The 17901-nt window shown below is 48.4% G+C and overlaps 1 protein-coding gene across 1 annotated transcript in view; it reads right to left on the reverse strand.

Moving 5' to 3' along the window:
- Positions 1-17901, reverse strand: part of ITGA9 (integrin subunit alpha 9) — a 326573-nt gene that overhangs the window by 138734 nt on the left and 169938 nt on the right. The window contains exon 17 of the mRNA XM_026496718.4: positions 8764-8840. Within this exon, the coding sequence (XP_026352503.2) occupies positions 8764-8840 (77 nt within the window). The remainder of the gene's footprint in view (positions 1-8763; positions 8841-17901) is intronic.

Below are 17901 nucleotides of genomic sequence, written 5' to 3' on the forward strand. Positions count from 1 at the left end.
TCTTTGGTTTTTCATCTGTGGAGAGCAGCAGGGCCAGAACAAACTTGGGAAAGTTGCTAACGAGGGGGTATGTGCAAGACAACAAGGAAAGTATGTGTGGGAGAAGATTTACTTCGAAAACAAAACAACTGCATGTCCTCGGAATCTGGCTTTTCTTACAGTAACAAAAGTCTGCCCTGGGATGGGTGAGGCTAGTAACAGTGGCAAGAGACCACTGACCCAGCTACAGAATAAACTGCAAGCATCTTAGCGAAGAAATAGCACATGGCTCCTGTCTGCTCTCAACTCAAGACGTGAGGGACCTGGCTGCTACCTTCTCTTCGTAGTTCCTTTTCTTGGTTTAAATGTCCAGGGAGAAGGAAAGTAACAGCCATATCATTTTGACCCTGCTGGAAAGATGCTTACACATAAAACCTCCAGTGGTCGGCTATATTTGGAAGCCAAGGAAAATATTACCAAATAAAATTTTATTAGGTACACCCGTGAGGTAGACCCAGACTCCCCAGGTCACTCAGGAGGGAGGTGGGCTATGGGCAGGCATGTTCCCAGCAGCTTCTGCGGTTGCCATGGTTGCCTGAAACCCTGCCTTCAACGTTCCTTTATGGATTCCCCATCCTCTCACCATCCAGATGGAAAATTCCCGTGTCTGCTTGGCAGGGGAAGGCTGTCCCTGAAATCCAGTATTTTTTGGGATAGATTTCTGCTGCTCGTGTTGGGGGCTATGTGTGTCTGAAAATGAAGTGACCTCCCCTCCATGTTTTCAATCTGCCCAACAAGGGAACATGGTCAGTTCCTCAGGTGGTGGCCCACTGTCCCCAACCTCACACTGAGGCTGGTAGGCCATTTAGGAAACTACAAATCAGATCTGCACTGAGATGGGAAGGAAGTTCCTAAAGTCATTTCCACTTGGTTAGGGGCATAGTGGACATCAGAGACAGGCCAGGTTCTCCAAGCTGCTGCCATGGCTATTTAAAGACACAGGCCATGGGTCTAATGGTTGGGACACTGGACTTGGACTCAGGAACCTACCAGCAGGTGTTTTTCCTGCCACTGCCATGTAACTTTCTTTTGGGCCTCAGATAAGTGACTCCAGTTCCCACCTATCAGCTTCCCGTTGTGCACCTGAAATGCTATGGCTCCCAGTACATAATGCAAACCACTAACAATGAGCCCCTGGGAGCTGGGCTTGTTTCTACCCTGCCTGAGTTACTATGTAGGACAACGGAGAGGGCATCACAGAACACCCTCTGTGCTAATCCCCAGCCTGGCTGGAGCCAGGGCTCCAAAGAAACACAGCTACCTGACCTAGCTCCACTCAGGGCTCTCCCAGGATGGTGGAGGAGCCAGAGGGTTTATCCCCTCTGTCGGGGATGTGCTGTGGACACATCCCTTACCTGCCTTTCCTGCTGCCCTCAGGAAAATGGGAACAAAGCTCCCAGCCCTGTACTTGGCTCATGGGTTTGCTCTACAACCAAATGCTCTTCAGCATGTGGGCAATACGTGGTTATGTTGGTTAGAGAAGGGACAAAGGAATCAACAAACGCAATAGAAAATAAAGTTACCATAGTAATGGAAAATGTTGGGTATTTGACAAAACATGGAAAGAAAGCATTCTCAGGAAGTTTTAAAGGGAGTAAGCCTTGGGGTCAAAAGGTGCTATAACGCTCCTGTTAGAAATTCCGGAATACATTCATCAACTGAGATTCTTCACAAAAGTGGGTGTAGCAGACATAATCCATGCCCCTGCCACCCCCCCTCGGATTGTTTCAAATGCTCCTGCTGACTTCCAGCTGCCAGTGTTTGCATCTACGTATCCAAGGATCTTTTTCTAGAACTAGACAAGGCTGCTGTCACAGGCTGGAGGTGCCAGGGAATTAATTGTCCCTACCCTCCCAACTCCAGAGTAGCCCTCAACCAATGACTGAGAGTCAACTACCCCAGTCCCTCCTTCCCTCTGATGCCGTGTGAGGTGTTTTCCACCATTCCTTAGCATCTCCTTGCAGGACGAAGCTGCAGCCATCCACTGTGGTAGCTGGGTATGATGAACGGACTGATGGCGTCTCTCCCTTCACATCCCTTGTCATGTGACATTGCAGCCTCTCCCACCAGGAAGCAGAGTTTATTTCCCCACCTCTTGAATCCCATTGGCCCTGTGACTTTGCTTTGATCAACAGAATGTGACAATGAAACTAGACTTCACGAGTCCTTGTGCACTGCTGTGCTAGGTTTTGGACCCCTGCCCCACAGTAAGAATAAGCCTGGGCTAGCTGGCTAGAGGATGAGAGACCATGTGGAGGCCAGGGGAGGGACTCTGGCCAATGACAAGCCAATCATCACAAACAGAGGCAACTGGCCAAACTGAACTTGGCTGCAGATCCACGAGGGAGCCCAGGAGACCAGAAGACCCAAACAGTTGAGCCCAACCTAAACAGATGATCCACAGAATTAGGAGACAAATAAGCGGTGGTTTCTCCAACGCATGAAGTTTTGGGGTGACTTGTTATACAGCAGTAAGTAACTGATACACTAGTGTTGCACTGGGATGCAGTAAATTGTCCCTATTTGTTTCCACCAAGCCTGGTTTATCCACAGCCAGTGTTTTGTTACTATTTGTCAAATAAACGATATACTAGCGCTGTGTCACCTCCTCTCAGGTGAGTAGAAGCTAGGCACTCTGGAAGGATACTGCATCCTTCAATACCCCTCCCAGTGTATGAATGTCTCTGCTTGCCTGACTCTGCTGATTACCTTCCCAGGGGCCTAAATCCTACCCTCTGCCTAGGTAACTCCCACAGAAGGACCACCCACATGTCCATTCAGCCTTGATGTGTTCCTGAATGTGGGAGACACACCTGCTGCTTCCCATTAGGGAACCCACATCAGAGCAAAAGCAAAGACTTATTTCGAGAGAGGGGAGTGAAGATGAGCAAGCAATCCTTTGACTCATTTCAAAAACTCCTATTCACTGGACCATTTCATTTTTCTTTCAAGAATACACCCTCGAAAAAACCATTCCTGTTTCCAGAGATTCCAGAAACAGCAACTAAAAAAGCCAGCTGCTCCCAATCAACAGACTTTTGCATTTTTCTTCCAGACCTGGGACAGACAGCGAAGGGAAAAAAACAGTAAATCAAATGGCTAATATTCTGGTCAGGGCACAAGTTTTCCAGGTTTCTGATCAGCTCCTGCTCACCTTCCTTCATAAAATAATAACAATGACGGCGACTTTACCTGTGAGGAAACTGCTGATGTGCCAGCCACATGCTCGAGGTCAAATCTGAGGCCCTCCATGGAGAGGAAAATCCAACCTATCTGGGTTAAGAACGTGTGACTCAATGCAGAGACCACCACCAACCCAGCAGGACAGGCAGCAAATGTCTCCAGAGGGAAAAGCTGTTGAATAGAGTTTCACATGTCTGACAGTTCACGAGGAAGCAGGAGCAGGGATGGATGGAAGCTACCTTGATAATGGACTTTTTAACCCATCCACCTCCTTTCTGGATGGGACTTCTCATACAGAGGAGGACTTTCTCCCCAAGGTCCCCAGCCTTGGTACTTCTGGTTCAGAGCCAGTGGGTATCGGTCCCCGACAGCTACTGAGGCTAGTGCACTGGAGGAGAGCAAGATGCAGAATTAGCCATTCTGGCTTTAATGACTTGAGCCAGTAACCAGGCTTCCCTGAGCGTCTGTATCCTCCCCACTAAAAAGAGTGTAGTAATATTTACTTCTTAGTGTCATTGAGAGGATTAAATGAAAGAATAATGTTAACTCTCATCTGCTGAGTGCCTATTACATGCCAAGCACTTTCAGAAGCACTTAAATGTTTTAATTCATTAAATACTTGGAATAACTTTATAAGGTGTTGCTATCATTTCTCCCGTTTAACAGATGAGGAAACAGGCACAGAGATGTTAAGCAACTTGCCCAAGGCTGCACAGCTGGTAAGACACTACCGTGTGTCTATGTATACTGATGACTCTCTAGGGCATCCAGTGCATGGTAGGGGTCCCGTAGACAGGGGTCTCTTCCCCTTTATCAAACAAGACTTTACCTCTACTGCATGCTGTGCAGTTGATAATTCCGGCCACTTTGCCACTTTTGAGAAGAATAATTTGTTTCAGGTTCTAAATAGTTCTCTGGGTGGAGCGATCTTCCTCTCGAAGGCTGATTTTTCATGGATGGAGCTACCTGTCTCCCAGCCAATGATTTTGGGACATGCACTTCACCCCACACCTCCACTGTGATAATAGCATTGTTAAGGCTACCAACGTAGGACCATTATATGTAGCCGCTAGATGGTTCTTACTTCATAAATATTTTACTGTGTCTTTTCACTTCCCTTAAGAGTTCTTTCATTATTCGGGTTGGCTAGCCAGAAGGCACTGAAATGTTCCACTGATCTCCTATGGGAGGCATCAAAAAAATATATATGTATTTTTAGATCAACTGCCATAGTCTACATTGTTTTTTCTTTATCTTAATCACGTGATGTAGTCTTAGATACTGTTAAGTATTCAGACAGACAAAACAAAACATAGTCGCATCACTTTACAAATGGGAGTTTTCAGTTCTCTTTAATAGAAACAATCCAAACACCTTCATCCCTGTCCCTGGACATTTTGGAAATGGCGTGTTTTGGAAATGGGCTCAAGCCCATTAAAGACTGTGAACCTTTAATTAAAGAGTTGATTGTTTTAAGAGACAACAGGCCTGCCAGAATTCATGCTCTCTGGAGAGAAAAATCAAAACATCCATGAGTCCCTGTCACAGATAGCATTTCCTGGCTTGATCCCCGGCCACTCTGGGCGACCCAATCACTCCCAGATGTCTTTCCCTCTGTCTTCTCCAGACAATGCCTCCTCAGTCTGATGGGTACTTGGCTGCTTCCAGCCACAACACCTTGTCCTGCACTGTCTACCCCAGTCATCGGAGGGATCTTTCCTCTTACCACTTGGCTGCAACTTTTCAGTACAGTGGGTCACAGCTAACATGAGAGCTAGGTTCCAGAGACATTATGAAAGGCAAAAGTCATGTCCAAATTGCCCTTTTGAAGTCCTTGGGGAGGCACCATGGTGCAGATCAACACATCTCATAAGTCCAACGCTGCCAAGGGTGCTCCTGTGCCAGGACAAAGGGACTCCGTGCACCTGTGACACAGACTAGGAAATGAGGTGGATGGGGAACAGCCGACTCAAAACACAAGCTTTCTCTGAGTGCAAGAGAGGACCAGAGGACCCACACCGCGTCACTCTCTCTCAGTCCTGCCTCATCTCTCACCATGTGCTCCTGACCCCCTCTCCTTCATTCCAGACACCTGCAGATCTTCATAGGCATCAGCCCTCCACACCTCCATGCTTCTGCTCACATTTTCCCTCTGCCCAGAATACCTGCATCCTGCTCCTCACGCCCCTTCATTCCTCCTCCTGGAAGCCGTTCCCGGGCCCTATAATGACCCATCTACCTCTCTTCTAGCCCAGACCAGGTGGTGCCACCGCCACCCAGCTGCCCTCTCCCACCTACACTATGCATGCCGGGAAAGCAGGGCACACACACCGTTCGTTTCTGCAGCATGGTGCCAGTGTTTCCCTGACGAGCAATCACGGGATGTGCATCCCACCCGGGGCAATCATGGCTCAATAGAGCTCAGTGATAAACCAGAGCAGCTCAGTTCTGGTTCCAGCAACTAAGCTTTTGTCAACCAAATTCAGACCCCGGCTTCTAGGAGCAGTTTACTGACTGTGCCTTCTCTCACTTTGTGCCTGGCTCTACATGAAGGTCTGGGGAAATCCGACGTACCCGAAACCACCATTTGGTTTTGTATCTCTCCCCATCCAACTACCAATTACGGTTTCTCTGATGACTCCTTTGGGGACAGCTATGGGCCCAAGATACAATGAAGATTTAATGGGGGATCCAGACAAAAGGCTGTTTTGAGAGACCAGGGGGCCTCCTGGGAAATAACTCATCCTAAGGAGAGGATCATAGCTGTCATCCAAGGACACCACTTCTGAGATTCAGAAAATCCTTTGGGGTGCCTGGGTGGCTCAGTCGTTAAGTGTCTGCCTTCGGCTCAGGGCGTGATCCCAGCGTTCTGGGATCGAGCCCCACATCAGGCTCCTCTGCTGGGAGCCTGCTTCTTCCTCTCCCACTCCCCCTGCTTGTCTCTCTCTCACTGGCTGTCTCTCTCACTGGCTGTCTCTGTGTCAAATAAATAAATAAATAAAAATCTTCAAAAAAAAAAAAACAGATTCAGAAAATCCTCTTACCCAGTCTCTAGGTCTCATGTCTGAGTCGAGGATGATGGAATTACCAGAAAGGCTGAAATAACCCTGAAAACTATAAGGTATCAGGAAAGAGAGCTGCCCTCTTCTTCATGTGGTAGAGCAGACTGACTGCCTTATAGGTCTCAATTCACCCCTGCGTGAACTTATGTCCTCTGCTGTGTGACTTTGCAGTTCCTCTCATTAAGGGGGCACAGAATATTTTCCTGTCTCCTGACTTTGGGGTCAGTCATATGACTTTCTATGACCAATAGAGTAAGGCTCAAGTAAGAGTGCACCAGGTCTGAGCTGAGACCTTAAGGCTTATTGTGTGTTTCTGCTTGCCCTTTGTGCTGTCACCAAGTCATGAGAAGAATATGCCCGTGCTAGCCGAGTGGTTCCAGCAGGACAATGAAAGACACATGAAGCAGAACTAAACTGGCTTACCGGAACCTAGCCGAGATCAACCTACCCTCTGCTGAACCCCAGATGCATGGGTAAGTCAGCCAAGGTCCAGCTGAACCCAGCCTGGACTAGCCAACTCTCAGTCAACCCGCAGATCCACGAGAGTAGATGATTGCTGTTTCCAGCCATTGAGTTTTGTGGTGCTTTGTCATGCAGCATTTTTCTGTGGCTATAGCTAGCTGATACATATGGGGGTCCGGGTCCTGGCCACCATACCAGTTCTCAAATTATCAATTACTGGGCCCACAGAGCAGAACTCATTCTGATCAGCACTCCTGAGGGGCAGTGGAGGCAGTTTTAACCACAAGGTGCCTTACTGACCATGAGCCTTGGGTTATATATCTTAATACATGAAAAGCACAATTGAACAGTGATAAACTTGACTATGTCCATTAATGGGCAGCAAGAACATCAGGACTTCTCTAACCTAATATTTAACCTTGGAGTGAGTGAACATTTTCCCAACACACAAAGTTTTCTGATCCAAAACAAATTTCAAACATTTACTGTCTGCCTCAAGACAAAAAAAAAAAATTGTATTTTTGTTTTATGTTACTTTGTCCCTAAGACACTTTTTGGAAAACCTACTTAAAACTAAAGTAATGACCTGATAATTTATGAACTTTCTTTAGAACTGGTTTCTCTAATAACCCCAGGAACTTCTTATGTCAAAAAATTCCGATATCCACTTCATTTGTTTGAAGTCGTCTTCTAAGCTTGGCAAAACATATACCACTTTAATCTACCACTTTTGTCCTAAGTCAAAGTGATGCTAATTAACATTTAAGTGTCTTGGAGGAGTATTTGGGCATGTGTGTGTGTGGGTGGGGGTGTTACATCACCTTTTGCCCAATAAATGAAAACAAAAGAAAAAGAATTTAGAATTACTTTCCTTTGATGAATAATAGATTATTTATCAACATAAGTAAGTGTTCCAGTGCAGCCACTGGTTCATGATGGGATACTTCTTACATCCCACCCAAACGTAACTCGCATGCTTACAAATAAGGGACATAGTATGGCGTTTGGAGAATAACTCTCAAAAGTGAGGATGGTTTTTGAGGAATGGAAATAAATGTATAGAGAGACTTTCTGGCCCCCAGGCTAAAACAATCTTTCAGAAAGAACTGTCTTGAAAGGAAACCATTCTCTGAAATGTGGCCAAATGGTTCAGGCCAGCACCTTCATCCTACAAGACACCTAGAAGAAAAGGCTGGCAGAGAGGAAACAGAAGGCCTGTGTGTGGAGTACCTCCGCCGGGGGGCTCTCGCTATGGGAGGGAAGCCTGAAACAACAGGGACTGTCTGTTCCCTTGGACCAGGACCACCTGCCCCTCTCCTGCACCCCCTCCCGCCGCCATAGAACCTTCACCTGTTGTGAAAGCAGATGCTGTTGTTAAGTGTGGGGGGAGCGGTTAAAAGAATCTTCATGTAATAGTGTGTTGAATCATATGACCTGTCCCAGTTAAATACTGGCAATTTCTTATAGTTCAATCTAATACAATGAGTATTAGTATGAAGTACCACGTCCACCACACAAATACATCACACAAATCAGAAATACAGGCTAAACTGAGATACATGGAACCAGAAATGAAACAAAAAGCAAATTATCCCCTCCAGATGATAGCTGTTGTTAAAACTATTGTAGGGGCGCCTGGGTGGCTCAGTCGGTGAAGCGTCTGCCTTCGGCTCAGGTCATGATCCTGGAGTCCTGAGATCAAGCCCCCGCATCCGGTGCCCTGCTCAGCTAAGCAGGGAGTCTGCCTGACCCTCTCCCTCTGAGCTCCTGCACGGTGCACATGCTCTCTCTAGCTTGCTCTTTCTCAAATAAATAACATCTTTCAAAAAAATTACTGTATAATATACACACTTCTCTGTAAGCTATAAACTACCGTTGTATACCATTACACTGTAGCCCACCAACTCTAGTTATCCTCTTTGTGGGGGCGGGGGGCATCTGCACATTCAGGTTTGGGGCCTGGGGTCACGACAAACGTGCCTCCCAGAACGCGGCTGCAGAAGGAGCGCTGAGTTACCTGGAGAGCAGCAGCTGACCCTGGAGCTGCAGGTCCGCGGCACAGTCCTCCGAACGGCAGTTCCTCTCGAAGACAGTCTGTGGGGGGGAGACAACAGGAAGGACAGGATTGAACGGCAAAGGAGTAAATACCAGCCAACTACTTGTTTCCAAACCAGCGCTGTTTCTGTGGAAGCTTCCCGCCCTCCCCTCCACAAAGCCAGCCCTCGCACCGCAGCGAGGGCTCCTCCTCAGGCTCCAGGAAACCCGCATCAGTGGGGGCCTGGGCTGTGGAGTGCATTCCTTACGTGGCTCACGTGGCTCACGTCTCAGTCTACTGACGTGCTTCTTCAGGTAGGGTCCTCAAGAAGGGGACATGGCAGGTGTCCCTTCCAAGTCTGACAAGATCTCTAAATGCTCTCAGATGTGCATGAATAATAATCCAGTTGTGTAAAGAATTCTTAGATTACAGTGTGGTCATTTTCTTCTGTTTGCTGTCTTGGGGAGGCAGAAAATCTCTAGTGGAGATGGGCTCTGCCTGAGAGATGGGATATTATAATGCTTAGTTCCAAAGAGAAAAGTCAAAAGTAATGAGGCTATTAGGCTGAGGGCACAACACCAGGGCTCAGGGGACTCTTGCCCACATCTCAGGGGTGGGGGGTTGGAGGGCAGCCTCTAACCCAGATTGGGCCTTAATGGCCAAAGCCCCCCCCCAGTGCTGGGGCCGAACGGTTGGTGTGCCAAGCCTGCCGTCTGTCCAGAGGGCTTGTGCAGTGTGCTGAGCTGGGCCTACCTGTGGAGGTTGGGAGGGGAATCGGGAGCGACATTTCGGGAGGAGTTACAGTTTTCCCCTGCGGTCCTCAGCGGGCTGGCCAGTCCCTCCCTCATACTGGTCTGGAGCTCTCTGACGTGTCTAATCTACGGACAGCAGGCTCCCGGCATTCCAGGCTGACAGACACTCCTCACTACTGTGAAGTGGCTTTGATCATTTTGGATTTTGGAGAGAAGAGCCTGTTGTCATTTTTTAGTTGTAAGTCATTCACTATTAAACATCTCCTCTGTCACTGCTAATGTTTGTGGGTTTTCCCCCACCACAGAACACAGTTCCAAGTGATTTGTTCCTGTCCCACAGGGTACATCCAAGCGGCTCTCGCAGCGCCAACACGGACTCCAGTGAACTTGCTGGCCCACGGACAGTCTAGACCTACCAGACAGAATAATTTCGCCTATGGAAATTCATATTCTTTCACATTTTCAAAAGAATAAAGTGCCCCAGCCAACATTCCCTGCCTTGATTGTGGCAGGGGGAAACTCACGGACGGCTTGGGCAAACAAAGGAAAGTCCCGTGTTCCCTTGGACACTACTGGGGGGAAGGAGAGCCAGATTTCCACCAGACTTCGGATAAAAGACACTGGTGCTTTATTTGCCATCTCAAGCAAGGAGAGAACAGGAGGAAGTGGATGTGGACTGCACGGATATCTCAGGCGAGAGAAGCAGGCTCTCTGAGGGTAGGAATGAGGGGAAAGCACCAAAGGTGACTTTGCCTTTGATTTGAACCTGAAAGCCCCTCCCTGTCATGCCCTGACTTTGTCTTTTGTAATTTCACATTTTTCTTCAAGGGAACTTTCTTCCCAAATTATATAAGCTTCAGACCCCACAATACCCAGCCCTGCCCCTGCTGACAGGCTCCTCCTGGCACGTGGCTTTCCAGGGTCACAGGCGAGAGGGACAGTTTGAGTTCCCCATCGTTGGGTGTGGGGTGGGAAGCAGGTGAGAAGTGATGAAAAGGACGTGACCTAAATCATCCTGTGGCACACAATCTGACAAGACCTGGTCCCTGCCCTCCTCACGTCTGTCCCTCTGTCTCTCCTGTGCTGGCTACCCCTCAGACTGGCATTCACAGGAAAAGCAGGGCCTCCACCAAAGCTGGTCCCCACTTCCTCCACCTCGATCACCCAGTGTGTGTCCTCTCATCCTTCCACGAACACATCAAAACCACATCTCTGAGCCCGCCATGAGCTCAGGCTTCCATTGTAAGTTCTTGTGTTTCGAGCACTTTCTCCTGTTACTGCTCGTCTGGTTTGTAACTAATTGATTTTATCAGTACATGTTTCCTGTTTATGTCCCCTGTTAAAATTATGCTCCATGAAGACGGGGACCATATTGGTCCTGTTCACCTTTGTGCCTGTCCCCCGAGCCTGGCATCCCCAGACCAGGCTGAGGTTGCCTGGTCAACACTGGAGTACCATGCGGTGCTCCGAGAAATGGGGTGGCCACTGAAATGGGGAGCCCCATGGTGGATGCCCCAATCTTGGCCAATGCTAAAACACTGCTCATCATCGCCATAGCTGTAGCACCCACCCCTCAGTGACACGCAAGGGTACAGCCTCCTGATGAGGGGCCTGTGGCTTTGTAAAAGCTCACTGTCCTTGGTCTGCCTTCCCCTTGTACTCTACTATTTCCTACCCCCGAAGCTGGCTTAGGTCTTCCAGTGCTGCTAATTGCCATCCAGCAAGCACTGAGTTCACCATTTCTATATACTGATGTATACACACGGGGATATATGCACACACACATACATATATGCACATGGTTTGTGGGTGCATACACTCACCAGCTAAAATTAAGTACCTATTCCGAGAAGATGAAGCACCAGCTCAGAAATTAGCCCAGGACTCAATTTCCACAGTTATAAAATGAAAATAAGCCAAGGCTTCAGGCAAAGACCTTCCCAGGCTGGGAATGCAGTTGTCTTATAGGTAGAGTAGCAAGACGGAGGGAATCAAGGGACCTGCCTCATGCACTGGGCAGGCTGAGGCTGAAACTCAGGGTTCCTGGGCTTTGCACCTGGATTTGTCTCCCTGGGTAAATGACTATATTGTTTCCCGAGGAAGGAAAAGCATCTTTCTGGGGCAGGTGGTGGGCAGACTGAAGCCTCAGAATGCCCAGCTGACAGCATAGACTTTCCAGGAGCAAGTAAAGACTACTTCTCCTTTACTAAGTACAAAGAGTACAGGTTCCCTATGAAGCCAGTGGGCCAAACTCCCCATTTTCCTTTTAGGAACAACCCTGAGTGCCAACCAGGGCCTCTAAGAAATTCCTCCGTCCACTTTTGCGCCCCCATCTCCCTAGCGTTCTGGGCAAATGCAAGCTTGGCTGCCCGAATCAGACATTCCCCACCAGCTTGGAAGCGGTCTCTCCCATCTCCCTCCACTTACTGGTTGGCAAAGCCCCATCAGTTTCTTTACCTGGAAGAAGACTTTCTGGAAAACGGAAACAGATCTGAGAAGCCACCATCTCTTAATTGCTCTCTGGTTAAAAGAGGTAAAGCCTTTCTCTCAGGAGACAACCGTTTCCTGTCTCAGGCTTCAGAGACCTGTGGACTGGACGTCGAGCGGCCTCCTCAGCCTCATGGACTACATTTCCATATTGGCTCCTTTCTCACCCTGGTTTTCAACCCAGGTTTCCATGGAGAATCGTTTTCTTCTCCCCAAAGCCTTACTCTGCTTCTTTTAGAAAGGGTTGGCAGACTTTTTCTGTAAAGGGCATCTAGTAAATACGTTTGACTTTGGGCCACATGGTCTCTGTTGCAACTAGTGGTATGAAAGCTGCTGTATGCAATATGTAAAGAAACAGGCACGGCTGATCTCAATAAAGATTTATAAGAATAAACAGCAGACCAGATTTGGCCTGCAGGCTGTAGTTTGTGGACTCCTGTTCTAGAATATTTGGCTATTGATTTCCTCATTCTCTTCAGGCCAGAAAGAAAGAAAGAAAGAAAGAAAGAAAGAAAGAAAGAAAGAATACAATGAATCCAGCTCAAGCGACAGTTTTCTCTGAACCAGAGTACAGAGGTTGGAGCTGGCTGTGTTTTCTTCCCAATGCTGTGGCCACCAAGGCCAAGGCAGCCTTGGGGATGTGCGGCTTGGGGCTGGCAGCTCAATCGTTGTTGTGGCCAAGACTGACTTCAGAGAGGAAGTTGCTTAGGTACTCAAGCCTTGGGGTGTCCATTTCTCTTACTCAAATCTGCACTGGAAAAAATCTACATTCTGATCTAGCAGTAGGATTCTTCGCCTAGTCCAGTCGTCATGTTCATAGGAGGGTCAATTTCTTGGACTTCATATATATATATAATCATTGACACAGATTAGATACTGTTTACAGGGTTGCTGTGGCAACCACATCCATGCTGAGGCCTGAGAAAATAGGACAACTGGACTGGGTGGGAATATATGCTTTTCAAATCCCACCCCAAGGGGACCAAACAAGAAGGCTATTTTTAAGCTAACATGAGTGAGGCATTTCCTGATGGGCAATGTGACTTAGCAGAGGGTCTCTGCCTGGACAACAAGAGGTACATTTCTGAACTGCTGTTCCTCCCACAGTCCCATAGAAGCTCCCCGAGGCCCCGGTCATACGTAATTCATGTCTGTAACCCCCAGCACCTGGGGGTTACAAAAAATTGTTTGTGTAGATGCCATGAACTGAGTGTAAAAGGATTCTCTTTCCAATTCTGTTTCAACAGGCTCTTTTTTCCAGAATCCAACGCTATCTTTAATGTGAGCTCAGCTGGTCCTGGGATTTCTCTGTTTAGCCCTGTGTCCAAATGAAGAAGGGAAATGTCTCATTGCCTGGTATTTAAAATTGGTCACACAGACAGAGTTGCTTTCTAAAAAATATCATGTCCAAAGGAATAAATGAAAGACAAATACTTCATAAAATTAAAGTGGAAGAATTCCTTCTACATCAGGGTCTGTACAAATTATCTTCTTAGATTTTGAAATCATGGGAAGAACAACAGTCCCACTGGTCTTCCTTTACACATAAACACAACACCAATTTTGCCTCATACCTTTATGGAAAAACTGAAAGTGGTAAGTTCTGTTTGGGGGTATCCTTTGGTTTACTCCATGGCCCTGCAGTTCATAAGACAGCCCCCTCTGCCTAAAGACAGTCTTCCCCATCATCCAGCTCAACTCCCATGAGAAACTGAGCAGAGAGCTTAGCTGGCCCACCTGGGGCTGCACCTGACCTCTGACTCACCTGGGTTCCAGGACTGCCTGGGCCTGGCTGGCCTTTTATAGGCCACATTTCACGTCCCCCTACAACCTCTGTCTTTTAATATCAGCCGTAAACTTGCTCCTAGAGACCTTCTGCCTTCCAGCTCCAGAAATGCTCTCCCTTGATTTTCACCCTGGAATCTTTTGTGTTCTATGCTTCATTTATTTTTTTTTTAAACAGTTACAACTAACTAGTCACAAGAGGCAGAAAACAGAACCAGCAATAAAGGTGCTGGTGCCGTCAGAGGAAAGGAAGACTACACTAGCTGTATTTCCAAAAGCTGCAGAGCCAGATGCATTCAGGCAACTGGGAGAAAGATGCCCTTAAACTGGAGAGGCTTCCAGCAAGACCCCTCCCCATGCACCCACAAGAGGCTCACCTCAATGGGGCTCCAGGTATAACTTCAAGTAGCCTGGCCTCTGACTTCCTCGATCACCTCAGAAGATGACAAAGGAGGGGCTAATGTTTCTTCCCCAGCCAGAGACTGTCCCCTGGACACGTGCCCTTGTTTGTTTATATACACACTGCATGGGCTCGCAGGCAAGGTTTTCCATAAGGCAGGACGAAAGAAAGAAAACCCAACAGGCCTGAAGATTTGGGGGAAAAACCACTATTTTCTCCTGCAAAGAGTTGTGGAGGGTCGGAACACATTCTTTCCATAAGTTGCAGAGATGAAGCACTAAGAGAAAGTTTGCACACTACACAGGTCACTACTGGGTACAGCCCAGCCTTTGAGAGATGAGAGTCCCCTCTCCTTTGCTTCTGGGTGAACCTTTGGAGGAGAAGCCAGAGACCCAGGGATGTAACCAGACTTCTGTGGTCAGTGACGAGGCTGAACTACAGGTCTTCCTCACACATAGCTGAAGCTAGATGGCTTTCACATGCGTTTCACCAAGGTGCCCTTTCTGAAAGGATTACCCAGAAGCTGACGCCAAGCAGCTGATGCTTGTAAAAGGCGGAGGTGTGGGGGTGCAGGGATGTGCGTGATCTGGTTGGACTAGGGATGAGGGTGGAAACTTCTTCCTCTAATCCCCCTTCCTCCTCTGCTGGGCTAAACCAATCCCCTGAATCCAGGTGCCTAACCAGCCCCCCCCCCCCAAGACTGGATGGTCCCTGAAACCTGTCTGGCCCCAGTGTCTGCAGTGACATGTTCTCTCTCCTCCATCTTCCTGACCCTTCGACTTTGCACCGTTCCACAGATTCTGTATATATGATAATGAAAATAAACCTTCGAGCTGGCATTTGAAGGAAGCCGAGCACCTCACCTGGGAAACTATTACCTCATGTCCAGGCTGAACAAACAGTGAGTTCTCATAGGCTTGGGCTATATTTCCACACACGCAGGCACTGAGGGGGGTGTGTGTGGGGGGAGGGGGACAGATGGTGACAATTTCCAGCACAATGGAGGCCCAAAGTTTATGGCTTCAACATAATTCAAAATTCACATTAGAGTAAAACAGCTCATTTTTCACTGAAAAGATGACAAAGTGAGTATCCTCAACACAGGCAATGCCTTTTCTTTCACCAAGCGTGTTTCCTCCATCTTGTTTTTTGAAAAGGACATTCACATGTGCACAAACGAACTATGGCTGCTAGGTGAATCACCCTGAATCACATACGATGCTCTCCTGCCTGGGACGCATTCCCAGAGAGTTCACAAAGCACATTTAAAAAAATTATACAGCTTTGCTGAATCTGTCAGTGAAGAAATTCTGGTAAGATGTCCAACCTAGCGTTGCATTCTTTCAGAAGGGCTGTCAACCGAGATAGATTCCCTGAGCATCCACTAAGGGCTAGGCACCGTGTCAGCTACCAGGGACCAACAGAAAATGAGACAAAATAGATCCCTGCCCTCTTGAGCCTCCATTCAAGTGAGGGAGACAGAAGAGCAATTAGACAAAATAATAACAAATTGTGACAGGTTTCATGAAGGAATCAAAGAGCTAAGTCAGGGAATACAGGTAGTTGGAGAATGGTTCTCTGAGGAGGTGATATGTCAGTGGAGACCTGAAGAATGAAGAACTAGCTGTGAGCAAGACATGGCAAGAGCTTTCTACAAGAAGTACCGGCATGTGCAAAGGGCCTGAGGCAGGAGAGGCTTTGGTGAGTTTGAGGGTGGTCGGCATGCAGCGTGTAGCTAGCACTGGATGATCCTAGAGAGGCCAGAGCCCCATTGTGCAGGGTCTGTGGACCTTAACAAGAGTCTGGATGTTCTTCTAAGGGCAGAGGGAAACTGAGGGGGGGGGGTGGTAGGCATTATAAAGAGAGATGACCTGGTCTGGTGAGAAATGATGGTGGCGTGGACTACAGTGGTGGCAGCAGAGGTGAAGTATAGAGGCAGGGATTCACACCCCCTTCCAGCTTGTGCTGGGAGAGCCAGCTCTCAGGCTCTGGTAGTGCAGATCATCCCCATACCATCCCCTCTAGGACAGCGGCATCTCTGGGCCTGACAGGCAAGGACCAGTGCTGAAGAGCATGACAGGTCCATATGAGGAACCAGCCAGAGCCCTTAGATAGTGTCACTGCCTCCTACGCAGGGAGCCTACCCATGGACCAGCTGAGACAGGACACACCCCCAGCAGAAAGGAATCAGCTTCAGTAGAGCATCTGTTTTCCCCAGCCCCGCTTAGACGCTCCTGTGATTTGCCTCATTCTTTCCTCATGACATTGCTGTGAAGCTGTGTTGTCACCTCCACTCTCTGGGGAGGAGACAGAGGCTTCCAGAGGCTAGGCGGCTTGCCCCTCTCAGGAAGGGAAGAGCAGAATCTAATGCTGCCTCGCCATTTCAGTGCTCCTCATGTATCATTTCATCAATCACCCCCAGGTAGGCAGAGCGGATGATGGCACCCCAAGCGACAGGTGATAAGCAGGGCTCTCAGGAACTAAGTGACTTGCCCCATGCTACTGGGTGAGTACATTTTGCCCTGGCCCGGCAGCCTGATCTCACTCTGAGAGACCTGGACTGTGCTCCTTCCCCAGAGAAGCCAGGGGAAGGAAGAAGCCCTGGGGTCCTCTGGGGCTGGGGCAGGTTCATTTTCTATTGCCGCATTAATGCACTAGCACAAACTTAGCAGCTTAAAACAGGGCAAGTTTATCATCTCACAGCTCTGCGGGACTTGCCTGGTTTCTCTGCTCTGGGTTTCACAAAGCCAGAATCAAGGAGTCAACGGTCAGGCCCTTCTCTGGAGGCTCTGGGGGAGAATCCGTTCCTGGGCTTACTCAGGTTGTTGGCAGAATTCGGCTCCCCATGGTTGTAGGACTGAGGTCCTGGTTTCCTTGCTGACGCTTGCCAGGAGCCTCTCTCAGCCCCTGAAGCTTCCCTATGTTCCTTGTCAAATTGCACCTCCATCATTAAAACTGGCAACGGCCAATCAAGTCCTTCTCATGCTTCAAATCTCTGACTCCTCGTGCATCTCCCTGACCTCGCTCTCTGCCTCTAGCTGGAGAAAGATTGGGCCCACCTGGATAATCCAGGTGACTCCTGCTGTTTTAGAGCCCCTAACCTTAATTACCCTTGCAAAGTCTCCTTCGTCATGTAGTTTATTGTATTCACGGTTCCAGGAGTTAGAGATGTGGACATCTCTGGGGGGCCATCTGTCTACACAGTGGGCGACCTGGAACTTCAGCCCCAGCCAGGTCTTTGGGGGCCTCCTGAGGAAGCCTGAGAGCAATTAGAGTTTTCAAAGCTCTACTCTGTGTAGACAACTTGAAGACAGGGCTTCTGTCATAGTCACTGGTAAGCTCACCTGAAGGGGAAAGATAAGGGCCCCTTAGGTGAGAAGTTCAGTGCCAGCCTTGCTTCCTTCCCAGCACACAGGCCAAATGGAGCCTTGCAGGATTCTTTCCTTCAGTTCCATACTGTGCCAGCAACTGAGACCAACTAGGAGCTAATAGTGACTCGAGTCTCTGCATCTTTCACATCGAACCTCCAAGAACTCAGGAGCAAGGCCTTCCTGGGGTCTCTGTGAGAGCTCCCAAGTGCCTCCCAGGCCCAGGCAGATCAGTCTCCCTGAGGCAGGTCTCTGATCTACCCACACTCAAAAAGTTGTAATGGTCTCCTGTCTCCAACAGAAACAAGTCTGGCTCCACGGACAGTGA

This window comes from Ursus arctos, unplaced genomic scaffold, assembly GCF_023065955.2.
Source record: "Ursus arctos isolate Adak ecotype North America unplaced genomic scaffold, UrsArc2.0 scaffold_20, whole genome shotgun sequence".
Taxonomy (NCBI): Eukaryota; Metazoa; Chordata; class Mammalia; order Carnivora; family Ursidae; genus Ursus; species Ursus arctos.